Source organism: Ascaphus truei, chromosome 11, assembly GCF_040206685.1.
Source record: "Ascaphus truei isolate aAscTru1 chromosome 11, aAscTru1.hap1, whole genome shotgun sequence".
Classification (NCBI taxonomy): Eukaryota; Metazoa; Chordata; class Amphibia; order Anura; family Ascaphidae; genus Ascaphus; species Ascaphus truei.
This window is the reverse complement of record NC_134493.1, coordinates 43,808,168-43,824,167: the sequence shown is the minus strand read 5'-3', so window position 1 is coordinate 43,824,167 and position 16,000 is coordinate 43,808,168. Positions and strand designations below refer to the sequence as shown.

The 16,000-nt window shown below is 46.1% G+C and overlaps 1 protein-coding gene across 5 annotated transcripts in view; it reads left to right on the top strand.

The window, feature by feature from the left end:
• The first annotated feature begins 737 nt into the window (after positions 1–737).
• The window catches only part of LOC142463343 (cytochrome P450 3A24-like), a 51,036-nt gene continuing 35,773 nt past the window's right edge, over positions 738–16,000 (top strand). For 2 of the 5 annotated variants that reach the window (XM_075565973.1, XM_075565971.1), the window contains exon 1: positions 5,023–5,515. In XM_075565973.1, the coding sequence (XP_075422088.1) occupies positions 5,477–5,515 (39 nt within the window). In that variant the 5' untranslated portion in view covers positions 5,023–5,476. The other 3 variants (XM_075565974.1, XM_075565972.1, XM_075565970.1) reach the window with 3 other exon arrangements.

Below are 16,000 nucleotides of genomic sequence, written 5' to 3'. Positions count from 1 at the left end.
AAGCCAGATGGAGATGTTATAACACCCGTTATGTTCGTTTGGCATAGTGCTATAATGCATTGATTTAACCTATATGATAATGAAACTAGAATATTTATTAATGAATAATTAATAATAGGTTAAACGAAGAAGACTACCTGGTATTTTTCTACGGAATACGTCCAACTGAGATGGAAATATCTAAAAAGTGCATAATAGTATAGTTACGATTCATTTAAAACCATATAGTGTACATGTTTAAATAAAATAAAAAACAAAAAATGTATATATATATGAGATCTCACATACAGTAACATTCCCTATTTGTACACTATCTTGCCATATGCATTTTTTTTGTAAGTTAAAATTTGTGACGTGTTTGTCACAAATAAAGAAACTTAGATGAAGAAATAGGAGCTATTTGCAATATTTGGGAAGCCAGATGCAGAGTGCAGCACAAAGGCAAAGCTGAGCGGAGGTGATGACGCATGGTCCTGTAACAACCTGTACAGTCCAGACTTTCAAAGGTTATGTGGTTGGAGAAGTGACTGCTTGCTTACAGTATCTTCTGCTATCTGTATATTGTACCATGAACATTCCATATCTGCTTCTCCATAACAAGCTCAAGGTCCCTGCAGATCAGCACAATCACTCTCCTGTACCAGTTATGGGCATGCTTGTCTCAGACACACCCAGGAGCGTCACGGAGCAGCACGTTACAGGTGAACTGGGGACAGCAGCAAAAAGATAGACACCAACTTCACAAATGACAGCAAATGTTTGCTAAATCATCTGATTAAATTAAAGGGACCAGTGCAGAGTCGCAGATGTGAGTGACCCCATTATCGTCGTCATGTAAAGGTGAGCGTGAAATTGACAAAGCGTCCCATTGCCCAAGTAGCCAAACACGTACGCATAAAAATATTCTGTACAACATGAGAGAGCACAAATCCCAGAGCCTCTCATGTATTGTCCCTGTTTGAACATATGGTACAAAAAAGCAAGTACAGCTCAACCCCGTTATAACGCGATCCGTTACAACGCGAATCGCTTATAACGCGATGCAATCGCGGCTCCCAATTTTCGTATTTATGAATAGTTTACAACACGATTATTGGTATCTTAAATACTTTATTGTACAATGCATACAATTGTACATTATTTCTAACACGATCCGCTTATAACGCGATCTGATTCTTTGGACCCCAAGCACAGCGTTATAAGGGGGTTGAGCTGTAATCACTGGCTGCTTCTATTAAGCGCACAGCTTTTTTGTGATGGTACTGCGCGGTACTCAGTACCGGCACCTCTGTTTCCCCTGCTTGCTGACCGGTCAGGGCCATCACTGCAAACAGCCAATCGTGTGTGTGTGTGTGTTAATAGAATGAGGCAGTAGGGAAAAAGTTTAGGCATATGTGTCTGCAAGTGCGGCAACTCTCTCTTTTTTTTCTTTTTCTCTTGATATCAAAACGCAGCTGTTTAATTACGGAAGTCATGTTAGATACACAAAGTGCGTAATTCGGGGGCGCTCAACTTCAGTCCTCAAGTCCCCCTAAACAGGTCCGATTTCTGGATATTCTCGAGATCCGCTTCGGGTGTGGGGGTGGTTTACAGAGGCCCTGGGCGCTTCCCGAAGGCATTTAAATTAATGCCGGTGGAGCTGCAAGGCCTCTGTAAACTTCTCCTTACCTTGATTCAGACGGTTCCTGGTCAAATGACGCTGCGGAGGTCATGTGACGTCGCATTGCCATGGCAACGTGGCCTCGACGCCAGGACGCCTGAGTCAAGTTAAGCAGGGGGGGGGCGCAAGGAGAGGGACAGCCAGCAGGGGGGAAAGATTGCACTCCCTGAGTTACCCCTCTTTAGAATATCTTTGTCCAGCCCTTTCTTTTGTAACTGCCCTCCCTGTGCAAAGTTAAAGGGACAGCTTCCCAGGACACTGTTTTTGCCTTTATTCCCATGGGATAGATGCACCGCAGGTAGTAATGAGTACGTTATTACCAGACCAATCATTCTACAGTACTTTCTTTAACTTGGAAACTGACGGTTAAAGGAAAAGGGGATTTTTTTTTTAAAGAAAATGTTTCTCTTCTGTTTTTTTTTTTTGGATCATTTTTTGTATAAGCCTTTCAGAAATGAAACAAGAGGATTAGAATGTTTTGATATCCGGCACAGTTACACTTACTGTGCTCTCTCGGGGGGTCAATTTTATTCAATTCTATCAATATAATGAATATAAAGAATGTGTGAAGATACAGTATCAGACACACTGGGTAGCAGGCAGCAGAGCTCATCTGACAGAGATACTATTGGTTTTTAATAGGATGTAACAGCCAGTTCTAAGAAATGTAACCTTATTCAAGACACCCGGCTCATTATAATCAGAGTATTATAGAGTAACGGTAATCTCTATACTCCCATAATCACACTATTTCAATAGAAAAGGTGTCGTTTTTGGGGCAGCATATGTTCCCTTGTTGATGATATATCATCCTGTTTATATATCGTATTGTAACATGGAAAATGATTAGTATATTCTGTGTGGATTGCAGGCTGAGATAAGAGACAATGAAGTAATACTTAAACCCCTCCCCGGCTTCTGTAGCTCGGGGCCATATATTTTATTAATTATAGCTGCCTCTAAAAACATCACTTCTTCCCATTGCTACAGAGTAACTGAATGATGAATTGAATAATATCAACACTTTATAATATTGTGTCACATTTAATATTCATGTGCACATAAAAATACAATAATACTGTGCTAAATAATAATGAAGTAGTAACGTATTCCATATCAATTGATTTTGCAGACCCAAAGCGCAGGCATTTCCACGTACAAAACCGGATAAAATGGTAAAAATGGAGGAAGTTAATCTTGACATTTCTGGCACTCTGATTATTTCCTGTTGAAGGTGTGAAAACAAGATGATAAATCAGCATCTCTGTGACTGATAAGAACGCTCCAATCCCACTTCTTACCAAGGCTGCGGCCCTGCTGCCTGCGCTGCACGCGCGCCCGCGAGGCTGGCGACGCGTGCAGCCAAATTCCCCGGTCTGCAGTGAGCTGCAGGGGAAACGTCCGGGGGGGGCGTGACGGGGGCACGGCCGTGACGTCACCCGGCAGATTCGCCCGTATTGGCTGAACCGCTGGGGGGCGTGGCCTAACGCTCCGTCGCGAGTCCTGATCTCAATCCTCTTGAGAGCAGGAGAGACTGTCGGCGCAGCGCGGCGGCCCCCCCTCGCAGCGGGCCCGGCGCCATTGTGGGGCGGCTCTTGTCCCTGCAGCGTTTGCCACAGCGGGGACCTGGCCTTAGGTGTCTTCTTAAAGCAGCAATACAGATTTCAATTTTTACATTTTACATTACAGGTTTGAAGCAGGGGGTCTCCGGAGCTGAACCCCATTCATTTCAGCTCCGGGGACCCCCTGCTTCCAGAGATACTTACCTCCGTATGGAGTGCCGGTATCCCTGTGGAGTTTAAGTAACTGGAAGCAGGGGGTCCCCGGAGCTGAAAGTAACGCGTTTCACCTCCTGAGACCTCCTGCTTCAAACCAGTAATAAAAAAAAACCCCACATTTCTTTTTTTTAAATGAAACCTGTATTGCTGCTTTAACACGTACAGAAATGGATACAGTCGCAATAATACATTTCTGTTACCCGCTGCCTTTATACAGGCATACCCCGCATTAACGTACGCAATGGGACCGGAGCATGTATGTAACACAGGCATACCTCGCATTAACGTACGCAATGGGACCAGAGCATGTATGTAACACAGGCATACCCCGCATTAACGTACGCAATGGGACCGGAGCATGTATGTAACTATGTAACACAGGCATACCCCGCATTAACGTACGCAATGGGACCGGAGCATGTATGTAAAGTGAAAATGTACTTAAAGTGAAGCACTACCTTTTCCCCACTTTTGATGCATGTACTGTGCTGCAATCGTCATATACGTGCATAACTGATGTAAATAACGCATGTGTAACAGGCTCTATAGTCTCCCCGCTTGCGCACAGCTTTGGTACAGGTAGGGAGCCGGTATTGCTGTTCAGGACGTGCTGACCGGCGCATGCGCGAGCTGCTGTTTGCCTATAGGGCGATATGTCCTTACTCGCATGTGTATTTAAAGCGATTGTCCTTAAACCTGGGTATGCCTGTATTCCTTTCTTGTGATCACATTGTGAAATGATCACTCGGTTTTATACTGCAATGTTGGGAAATATGGGAACGCCTAAACCTGCCCAGGAAAGTATAAATGAAACCTGAAACTTTGTTATTGCTGCTGCATTATTGGTCTGAGTAAAACCCGATTCCCTATTAATCTGTACTGTGTGTTTCGCGTGTATATTTGTTACTTTGCACTTGACTCTTAGCTTAAAAGTGCAAATACATTTTCCATATCTTACATTAATATAATTAATATAATATAATATAATTAATTAATTAATTAATATAATATAAAACCCGATTCCCTATTAATCTGTACTGTGTGTTCCTGTATATTTGTTACTTTGCACTTGACTCTTAGCTTAAAAGTGCAAATACATTTTCCATATCTTACATTAATATATACAACAATCATTACAAATGATACAGAAGGGGTATGGCTGAGTGTTTTCCTTTATTGCAGGCGCATTACGTGTTGCTCAGTAGTACTGCAAGTTTCATACCTACTACACTGTAGCTCAGTGTTTTTTTAATAGGGGTTCCTAGAAAGCCTTGGTTTCCCCTGGTGCTCCTAAAGGGTTCCCTGCAAATTTCAGGTCAATTGTTGGGGTTCCATACAATGCATCTGATCTCAGACACGCTATTAGAGAGGGTTGGGGTTCCTTACAATGCATCTGATGTCAGACGCTATTAGAGAGGGTTGGGGTTTCTCAGAATTTAACAAAATAGTTATAGGGTTCCTTAATAAAAAACAAAAGGTTAAAAAACACTACTGTACTCCTGCTCTTTCCCGTGTGCACACACCCAGCTAAAGTCCAGCCCAGAGAGTTACAACATAGCAAGAGCAGGAAATCTCCAACACAAACACTCAGGAGACGCAGAGAGAAATACACAGGAGGCGCAGAGAGAAATACACAGGAGGCGCAGAGAGAAATACACAGGAGGCGCAGAGAGAAATACACAGGAGGCGCAGAGAGAAATACACAGGCGACGCAGAGAGAAATACACAGGCGACGCAGAGACAAATACACAGGCGACGCAGAGAGAAATACACAGGAGGCGCAGAGAGAAATACACAGGAGGCGCAGAGAGAAATACACAGGCGACGCAGAGAGAAATACACAGGAGGCGCAGATAGAAATACACAGGAGGCGCAGAGAGAAATACACAGGAGACGCAGAGAGAAATACACAGGAGACGCAGAGGAAGCAGAGTGATAGCTCTGGAAGCAGAGAGTGAAAGTCCAGGAAGCAGAGAGACAGAGAGAGAGACCCTGGACGCAGAAACATGAATCTCCTCCCAAACTTCTCTATGGAAACATGGACTCTGCTAATCTTATTCCTGACACTTCTATCTCTGTAAGTATGTGTGATGTGTACTTGTTCTTAATCTATTCAAAGTCTAATGTATGTATACGTTAATTAAAAACAGCAAGCACAGAGCTATAGAATAACATTTAGGTTAAAAAAAAGACTTTTATATAAGAAATCAATGCTGGAATTAGAATGTTATATAGAGAAGGCATTGGGTTGCCATGTGTCCAGTATTGAACCGGACTGTCCTGTATTTCGACACTCCATCCAGTACAAAATGAGAGGTAATACTGGACATGTCTGTGTATTCTGGTATTACCTCTCTGGACATAGTGACCTGACCGGCTTGGGGGTGGGGGGGGAGGGCGCGGGATTTCCCAAAGCAGGAAGAGAGCAGGGCTGCTGCTAGGGGGCTGGGCGGCTTCCTCCATCCTGATTGGCTGCATTACCCAGCAGCAGCCAATCAGGAGAAGTTGTCTGGAGCCTGGGGGTGGGGCCAACGAGGCGCAAACAGCATGGAGCAGCGAGTGGAGAGAGAGGTGTGTGTGTCTCGAGCGTGCGTTTCTCTCCAGCGTGTGTGTGTCGAGCGCGTCGCACCTTTCACTATTGTGTCCAGTATTTTTGGAGAAGCCGCCTGGCACCCTAAAGGCAATGCAGCTTCTACACTGCGTGTTACAATTTGTCATTAACAACTGTTACCAACAGTCTGGCCACATATATTGCAAGGCCAAAGCCATTCACCTCTTGCGACCTCTTCATTTCTTGCGCTTATCATCTTATATCGGGGATGTGCCCCTGATCTGGGAGGGTGTGGACAACTTTCCCGGGCCCGGTGGAGAGACTCGACTTCTGGATGACCACACTGGCCTTTCCTCTGCCGGGTTCACCCACGCACATTTCGCAGTAATGGCCTTTCCTCCTAGATACTGAAACCAATGGAAACATAGAATTTGATTGTACTGTAGATAAGAACCAGTTAGCCCACGAGTCTGCCCATTTTCCTATCTGCTATAAAACCTCACACCATATTTGATCTTTGTCTTTATTTTGTATTTATGTTTTAGCCTTGTGCCTATCCCAAGAATGTTTGAATTCCCTTAGTGTATTACCCCCTACCACCTCTGTTGGTCGGCTGTTCCATGTATCCACCACCTCATTCCGTCAAGTACAGCCTCACATCCCCCCCCCCCCACCAGCGTGAGAGTATGACCTCTTGCTGTTCTCTCTCTCGGATATATACTTCCCTCTAGTATTTTGTTGAAACCCTTTATAGATAAGCATACAGGGAACGGAATAGAGATAACGTCTGCATTGGGAACTATAATGCCCATACACCGGCTTGAATAATGCTGAACGATATGTACTGATAGCACAGCAATCTTAATATATAAAATCGAAAGGTTGCTGTGAATCTGATTAGTTTTCAGCCTCTGGCCAATCAGATTGGTGGGTCTGACGTCACCCAACTGCCACTCTCTTCCCCCTCGGCCACACACACACACACACTCTCTATGTCCTCTCCCCCTCCCATCACACTCACCTCCCTCCCCGGCGCTCACTCACCTCCCTCCCTGGCGCACACTCACCTCCCTCCCCAGTGCTCACTCACCTCAGCCCGGTATGTGACAGCGGCTCCTCCTCCCGCTGCGGGTGGCCGCGCACACACTGCCCGAGGCCTCCCCCGTGTTCCCCGTACCTCAGCCTCCTGTCTCCCGGTGTGTTTCGGTCTCCGCGCCGCTCCTCCTGTCTGACACAGCTCAGGCCTCTACCTCCCTCCCTCCTTCAGTCAGCGGCCCCGGGCAGCGTAACTACAAGCTGATTGGCTGCCGGCCGGCAACGTCACGGAACAGGCAAGCAGCCCTGCCGCGTAATTGGCTGATCCCTGAGCAGGGAGGGGGGGGGGGTGGAGCGCCCGTCTCCTGCAGGGACCCGCCTGGGGAGAGCCGGGTAACGGCAAAGGATGGCGAAGCAGAGGAGTCTGGGTAAAGGCGGGAAAAGGCCGGGGGCCAAGAGCAGAAAACAGGCACCGAGGGGGTTAAAGGCACGGAGGCTTCTGAGAAGGGGAGGTGAGCGGAGCATTCTGGGAATAGCCATAAGAAATCAGTGTGGCATGAGCGAGCAGCGGATTCTGGGAAGGGTTACACACGGTAACCTTTTGCTCTCTCCCAGAATCCTTTTGCTCTCTCTCAGAATCCTTTTGCTCTCTCCCAGAATCCTTTACTCTCTCCCAGAATCCTTTACTTTCATGCCACTCTCTTCTCATGCCATACTCTCTTAACTATGGTAACGTGAAGAATACATAACTCCCACGGGATGAGCAAAGGCTTCTGGGAAATGACAGAGAGCTCTTATAGAGTGATCCCATATAAAACGGATACCATGTAATATATATTTATCTTAAATTACGTGATGTAATGTATCCTAAAATAATGTTTATAATTAGTATCTGAACCATAACATAGATTAAACACGTCCCCCCCCTCCCGTCCACTGTCCCCCCCTCCCGTCCACTGTCTTTCCCCCCCACTGTCCCCCACCCCCTCCTGTCCACTGCCCCCCCCCCCTCCTGCCCCCCCCCTCCTGTCCACTGCCCCCCCTCCTGTCCACTGTCCACCCCCCCCCCCCCCTCCTAGCGGGAAATTTAACTCACGGGCAACGCCGGGTCTCTCAGCTAGTGTACTACATAAAAACAGTAAATATAAATGTATTACAAGTATGCAAAAATATACAGTTTTTTTGTAAAGAAAATACCTAAATGTACAAAAAACTGACAGCAAAACCCCCGAATAGAGTAAAAAAATACTTCCAAAGGCTGAAGCGCTGGCATATCTAGGGACCTGATCATATAGGAATAAAGCCCTTTATTCTCATGGAAAGGTATAATAAGTGTAACACCCACCACCCCCTCGGGATTACTATGGTTTTAAAGTGTTAACTGATGGGCTCACTCAGAGTAACGCCCCTTTCCCTGGTCACATGGTGCTGGTGTGACTCAGCAGAAGTTAAGCCCCGCCCCCTTTACGCCTGCCCATGACATCAGACTGGGATATAAATAGAACAGGGAAAGTTCTGGAACGCAGGTTGTGAGGGAGGAGTGACAGTTAGAGGAGCCTCAGAGTGAAGTAATGTAAATAGGTTCCCAGTGAGGGGATAGATATGTACATGAATATATCCAAGGGGGGAGTGACAGTGAGAGGGAGGAGTGACAGTGAGAGGGAGGAGTGACACTTGGAGAAGCCTCAGAGTGAAGTAATGTAAATGGGTTCCCAGTGAGGGGATAGATATGTACATGAATATATCCAAGGGGGGAGTGACAGGTGAGAGTGAGAGGGAGGAGTGACAGTGAGGGAGGAGTGACAGGGGGGAGTGACAGTGACAGGATGGAGTGACAGTGACAGGGGGGAGTGACAGTGAGAGGGAGGAGTGACAGTGAGGGAGGAGTGACAGTTAGAGGAGCCTCAGAGTGCAGTCATGTAAATGGGTTCCCAGTGAGGGGATAAATATGTACAGGAATATATCCAAGTTTTTGTTTTGAAGTCAGGGGACGTGCCCCACTGAAGTAAGGCCCATGGCCATGATATAATTGAAGATTACAGGCTTCCTTAGAGGAAGACTGTGCTCCTTAGATCAGTGGTACGCAAACTGGGGGTGTGCCCCACAGGGGGGTCGTGAAAATTTCTGGGGTGGGGGGGTGCGGCGGTTACAGAGGCCCTGCGCTCTTCCCCACCGCATTTAAATTAAATGCTGGGGGAGGCGTGAGGCCTCTGTAACTCCCTTACCTGCTCTCTGCCGGGTCTTCGGCGAAGCATCGTCATGGCAACGCCGCGGGGTCATGTGACGTGACGCGTCACCATGGCAATGCGTGTCAAATGACACGGCGGGGTCACGTGACATCACATGACCCGAGGTAAGGGAGTTACAGAGGTCTCGCTGACTCCCCCGGCATTTCATTTAAATGTTGTGGGTTAGAGCGCAAGGCCTCTGTAAGCGCCGCGCCCACCCCCCACAAAATGTTGCGCCCCCCCAAGTTTGCAAACCCCTGCCTTAGGGGTTACCCAAACTGTAGCCCTGGGACTCAGATGGATAAACATTTATAAGAGGCCCACTATACAGTACCTGGCTAAGGATCCTGAGGGAATGAGTTGTAGTCAATGGCTAAAGAGACACCCCCTGCCAGCTCTGCATCCGAGTGCTCCAGGTGAGGTGTGCAGGACAGAGGACAATCCCCCAGATACAGTGAGCAAGGGTAACCCAAGCTGGGACCTTGGAGGTAGAGATGCATGGACCCAAAGAGAGAGTCACTCAAGAATGTAACAGAGACACAAACCCCAGTTACAGGAAAAGCGCCTCCCTAGGAACACACGTATTGTATGTATCTGGGGGAGATATTGTGCATGTACTGACTGTAAATGAATGATGCCTGTTTTCATAACTATAAAGTTCCTGGCGCCCATGTGCATACACGCCCAGCCTGCACAGAACACGACCCTGACAAGGTCATACACTGTACAAGCCAGATCTAGAGACTATGTGATGTAAACTTCCCAGGAGCCGGGCAGGATAGGTGAAATAAGACTGGCCTGTGTGTCTGCCAGAAACGTGCAGCATAGGCCCCAAAAAAAGTGACATTATTTCATCTGCTGTCATTGGCTTCCCTAAAGCAGCAGCCTGTGTCAAACTCCATGCTTTTGCTTCAAAAAAAAATTACTTTGAGATTTATTGTCCAAATATGTTTTCGTTTGTTACATTTTTTGTTTCATTCAGGAGATATAAGCGTTTGACATATTAAGGGTTGAAGAGGTTAAAATGAAGCTCTCCCCAGAGCCCATTAAGGTCTAGAGGCTACTATGGTGACCTCAGAAGCTAGAGATTAAAGAGACAATCCAAGCGGGAGAAATGATTTTTTATTTTAAACATAAGATTTAAGCGGGGGGTCTCTGGAGCTGAACCCCATTAATTTCAGCTCGGGGAACCTCCTGCTTCCGGAGATACGTACCTCCGCAGGGCCTGCCGGTAGCTGCTCCGCTCGGCTAGCAGGGATCACATAATGGCCGCTATTCAAGGCTCTTGCACCCTGCGGGCAAACAGGAAGCCGTGACATCCGATGGTGGTTCCCTTTGGCCCACGTGACGCGGGAGCTTTAAAAAGCAGAGAGATACTGGTACCCCCTTCAGAGGCCAGTATCTCTGGAATCAGAGGGTCCCCTGAGCTGAAATTAATGGGGTTCAGCTCCGAAGACCCCATACTGCAATCCTATGTTAAAAAAAACGCACAAAAATTCACCCGATTGGATTGTTCCTTTAAGGAAATCATAATCTCTTCGGCCGGGAGATGCGACGGAGGCTGGCCGTGTCCCCGCACCTCCGCCAGGGGGGCGGAGAGAGGGGGAGGGGCTGCTCCGGCAGAATCATCGCGCATGGCGCATGCGCACAATCCTCAGGTACTGTCCCCATTTTTGCGCATGCGCAGAAGTCACCGGCGCGCCAGCAGCAGGACACGGAGATCACACATACACACAGAGACACACAAACTGACACACACACTGACTGACACACACACACACACACTGACACACACACTGACTGACACACACACACACACACACACACACACTGACACACACACTGACTGACACGAACACACCCACATTAACTGACACACAGACACACACACTAACTGACACACAGAGACACACACACTGACACACAGACACACACACACAGGAAATTCACAGTTACTATAAATATAGGAGTGCAAATAGCTCAAACATGCGTTCTAAGGCCGCGCTTATAGTGCCGGCGACGTCGCCCGAAAACAAATGCATTGCTGCCGCGTGCGCTTATAGTAAGCACGACGGCGACAATGCGACGGCGCCGTCGCGAAAACTGGTAGCCGGCAAAATTTGTTTTTTCAAGGGCTGTTGTCTCATGTGACGGCCCTTTAACCAATCAAATGGCCGGAAATCCGCGCTGCCGCAGCCAGGCGCACTATACGCGCGGCCTTAGTCAAACTTCTTTCCGTTTTGGCACTGAAATTGTGTTTTGATTTTTAATTAAAAACATCACCATCACAAATACAATTTCTGTGACAAAAGACAAAGAAGTTTCACTTAAAATGCGCCTGCTCAACACACAATTTTTTTTACACTAGAAAAGCTTTTATTTCTTTAAAAAGGAAATACTTTTATTATTATTATTATAATAATAATATTACTATTAAGCATACTAAGTATTTAAGCAATGAAGTATTAACATTAAACTCCTATCGGTTTCTGGTGGGGATTGCTGCTTTAAACAAATGTAACCGCGGTTATTGCAAATATTTGTATACTTTTGTTCCTATGGAAATGAAGCACAAATCTCTTTTCTTCTGGTGCCTCTGGATGAGGGCGTGTCTCACCTAATCCATCCTGTCAGATTACACCAGACAAAAGGAAGCGAATCCATCCCGCGTCTCAGCTCACCGTGTTTACAAACTAAGCTTAAAATCAATACAATACCAGGGCGTACATTACTGCAGAAAAGGATCGGGGCTTTTTGCTGACGTGTAACTGGGCTCAGTGACCTGTGTAGTCAAAATGGAGCACACGAAAAAAACAGTCGGACGGTTTCTGCGCCATCCTCAAGGTTTACAACATGGGGTCCATGACATTAGCGCCCTCCGCACACTTCGGGTTCACCTATTGTTTCCTTGGGGTGGAATACAGAATAGCCACATGTCTTTTTTTAAGGGTAACCGTTTTGATCAAATATTCTCGAACTTTCGGGCAACCTTTGGCAATTTCTAGTATAATGTTCTTGTGAATAGAGTGTCATAAAGTTGATTGGATTGTTGTGGGTCTATAATCTGGTGCGAGGCGCTGATGTAATAGACGCCATGTTGTAAACCGATTTCGCAGAAACGGGCCTGTAAGAGACGTGTGCAGAGGTACGCAATGGATTCTGGTTTTTTTTTGTTTCAAATTTTTTTATTAGGCATTTATAACATTTCACAGCATTTTGAATATTGTCAACATTTTGGCCTAATACAGATTTTTCTAACTTTGTCTGGAGGGGGGGGGGGAAAGTCTCAACGTCCCCCTGACCTGCCGGGGTGGCACGAATATGGAAACAGAAAAGGGAAGAGAGAGTGGTAGAGGGGAGAGGGAGGGGGGGTAGAAGGGGGGGGGCATTGTTCCCCTTCTCCTTGGTGTCCACAGCTTGGGCCTTTATTTTTTGCTATTATGGGGCATTTCGGTGCTGGAGAGCCATTTGTGTTAGCCATGGATCCCATGTATTGTTGAAAGAGGTAGTGGACCTTTTCAGAAAGGCTGACAGTCTCTCCATTTCCATCACCTCTTGCACCCTTTTTTTTACTGTTTGTTTGGAGGGGGGAGACACCTTCTTCCAGGCGGCTGCCACCGCACATCTAGCCGCGGTGAGAATGAAGGAGACTAATTTGCCTGTTGGTCGATCCAGCGCTTCTAAGGGTCTGGCCAGTAGGTAGGTCAGCGGGTCAATGGGTATTGTGAGGTCTGTGACCTCTTTTATTAAATTTTGTATAGTTTCCCAATACTTCTGAATTTCCGGACAAGTCCACCAGATGTGGGCCATGTCCCCCTTTTGACCGCAGCCTCTCCAGCATAGATCGGAAGCCAGAGGGTAGATTTGATTTATTCGAACTGGGGTAAGATACCAGCGAAACAGTATTTTGTATATATTTTCTTTGATTGTGGTACATATAGAAGTTCCTGAGGCATTTTCCCAAATACTTTCCCAGTCCTCTCGGCCTATATCTATTTCCAATTCTGCTGCCCAATGTAGCATATAGTCGTGTGTAGGGGCTTCTATGGCCCTCTCCAGTTCTGCACAAATTTGCGATATAAGACCTTTCTGGTGGGCTATTTCACGGCAGAGCCGCTCGAAGCCAGTGAGAGGGGGAAATTCCAACGTTGGGGTTAAAGTTTGAATAAAATGCCGAATTTGTAGGTACTTGAATACATTCAGCCCTACTATTTCGTATTTAGATTGTAAATTTTGGTAACTCAGGAACTCCCCGAAGCTCAAGAGGTCGGCAACCGCTCTAATATTTTTGGCTTTGAATTCATCAAATTGTCTGGGCTCACAGCCAGGTGGGAATTTCGGATTTTTGTGAATTGGCGTAAGTTGGGAATGAGGTGTTGTGAGCTTAAATTTGAATTTGTATTTCATCCAGGTCTCCCATGTGTGTCTCATCGGGCCTAGTTTAAATTTGTTATTCTGCATGTCCTCCTTGCTCAGGGACCAAAGGCAGGCCGGCAGTGAAGGCGTCCCGGCATATTGTGTTTCTATATCTAGCCAGCAGTGTTGGTTTGGGTTAGCGTTCCAGACTATCACCTGTCGCAGTTGGGCGGCCAGGTAGTATCTTGTCATGTCTGGGACTCCCAGTCCACCTCTCCCCCTTGAGGCCAAGAGAACTGTTCTGGAGACTCTTGGTTTTTTTCCTTGCCAAATAAAGTGGAAGATTAGCTTTTGGATATTTTTCAATTCTGAGCCAGGGATGTGGACCGGGAGAGTCTGGAAGTAGTACAGTAATCTAGGGAGTATATTCATTTTAACCGAGATCATTCTCCCGATCCATGATATCTGATATCCTCCCCATTTCTCTAAATCTTGTTTGATTTTTTGGAACAGGGTCGGATAGTTATGTTGATATAAAGATTGGTAGGTCCTCGATATCTTAACTCCCAAGTATTTGATACAGGAGGAACTCCAACGGTAATTAAAGTTTAGTTTGAGGAGTTTCACCTCTGGCTCTGGCAGGCTTAAATTCAGGGCTTCTGATTTATCGTTATTTATTTTATATCCTGAGATTTTTCCAAAATCCCGGAGTTCTTTTTGAAGGTTGGGTAGGGAGATTTGGGGTTTAGATAGGGTTAAAATGACATCATCTGCGAATAGGGATATTTTGTGCTGCCTGTGTCCAATTTCTATTCCCTGGATGTCTGTATTGAGTCGTATTGCCGATGCCAGTGGTTCTATCGTTAGCGCAAAGAGGAGAGGAGATAAGGCACATCCCTGCCGTGTTCCATTTGTGATCTCGAATCTCTGGTTATTGCCCCCTGGTAGTTTTACTGTAGCTGACGGATTTTGGTATAGTCTACGGACCCCCTCTAAGTATGCGTCTTTAAAGCCAAATTTGCGCATAGTCTGGTCCAGGAATTGCCAGTTTATTCTATCGAACGCCTTCTCTGCATCCAGGCTTAACAGTAGTGCTTTGGTGCCTGTGAGGTGGACATGATAAATAATATTAATTGTCTTCCGGGTGTTGTCTGAGGCTTGCCTGCCCGCGACAAATCCTACTTGATCGATATTGATTAGCCTCGGTAAGATGGGATTTAATCTGTTTGCAAGTATTTTACGGTATAATTTGAGATCACTGTTGAGAAGGGAGATTGGACGATAGCTTCCACATTGCATCGGGTCTCTGCCTTCTTTATGTATAATAGCTAAGTTGGCCAGAGACATTGTTGGGGGGATTTGGTTCCCTTCCATGAAGTAATTGAATGTTTTTAAGATATGCGTGGATAGGGTAGGCAAGAATCTCTTATAGTAGACATTGGTGAAACCGTCAGGGCCAGGAGACTTAGTGATTTTTAATGATTTGACCGCCTCTTCCAGTTCCTCTTTTGAGATCTCAGCGTTGAGGACTGTGTTTTCCTCCTCCGTTAATGTGGGGAGTTGGCATTTGTCTAAATATTGTGTTATCAATTCTGTTGCTATTGGTTCAGGTCGGCCGTTCTTAGATCTTAAATTATAGAGTTCTGTATAGTATTTTGAGAATTCCGCTGCAATTTTGCTGTCACTATATTGTATCTCGCCAGACCTACTCTTGATCGCCGTTATTTGGGATCTTTTTTGTACCCCTCTCAATTTACTGGCCAGGAGTCTGTCGGCCTTGTTACCCTTGTCGTAATATTGTGTATTGGTCCATTTGAGGGCCTTTTCAACATCCTCCAGCTGGATTTGTCTAAGTTTTGTTCTATCTGTTAGCAGTGTTTTGTATATCTTTTTTGAGGGGCTAGCCTTATGGGCTTGTTCTATTGTTTTTATGCTATCTGTGAGCTCTTTGATTAGCTTTTGACGGGCTTTTTTCCTGTGGGATGCGATGGAAATAAATTTCCCTCTGATGGCTGCCTTATGGGCTTCCCATAGGATTGCTGGAGAGGAGACTGTTCCTGCGTTGAAAAAGAAATAGTCCTTAAGTGAGGATCTAATTTCTCTCTCTATCTCAGGATGATTTAGTAGTGAATCATTTAATCTCCAGGAGTAACTTGTTGTTTTCTCAAAAGGGATTGACAGTGTCAAGGTGATCTGTGCGTGGTCGGACCAAGTGATTGAGCCAATGTCTGATTCAATGGCTGCCGCCATCACATTTTTAGTGGTCAGGAAGTGGTCTATTCGAGAGTAGGTCTGGTGAGGTGCTGAGTAAAATGTGTAGTCTCTCTGGCCCTGATGCTGGGTTCTCCATACATCCACCAGTGAAAACTCGCTCAGGATTCCCCTAAACCTT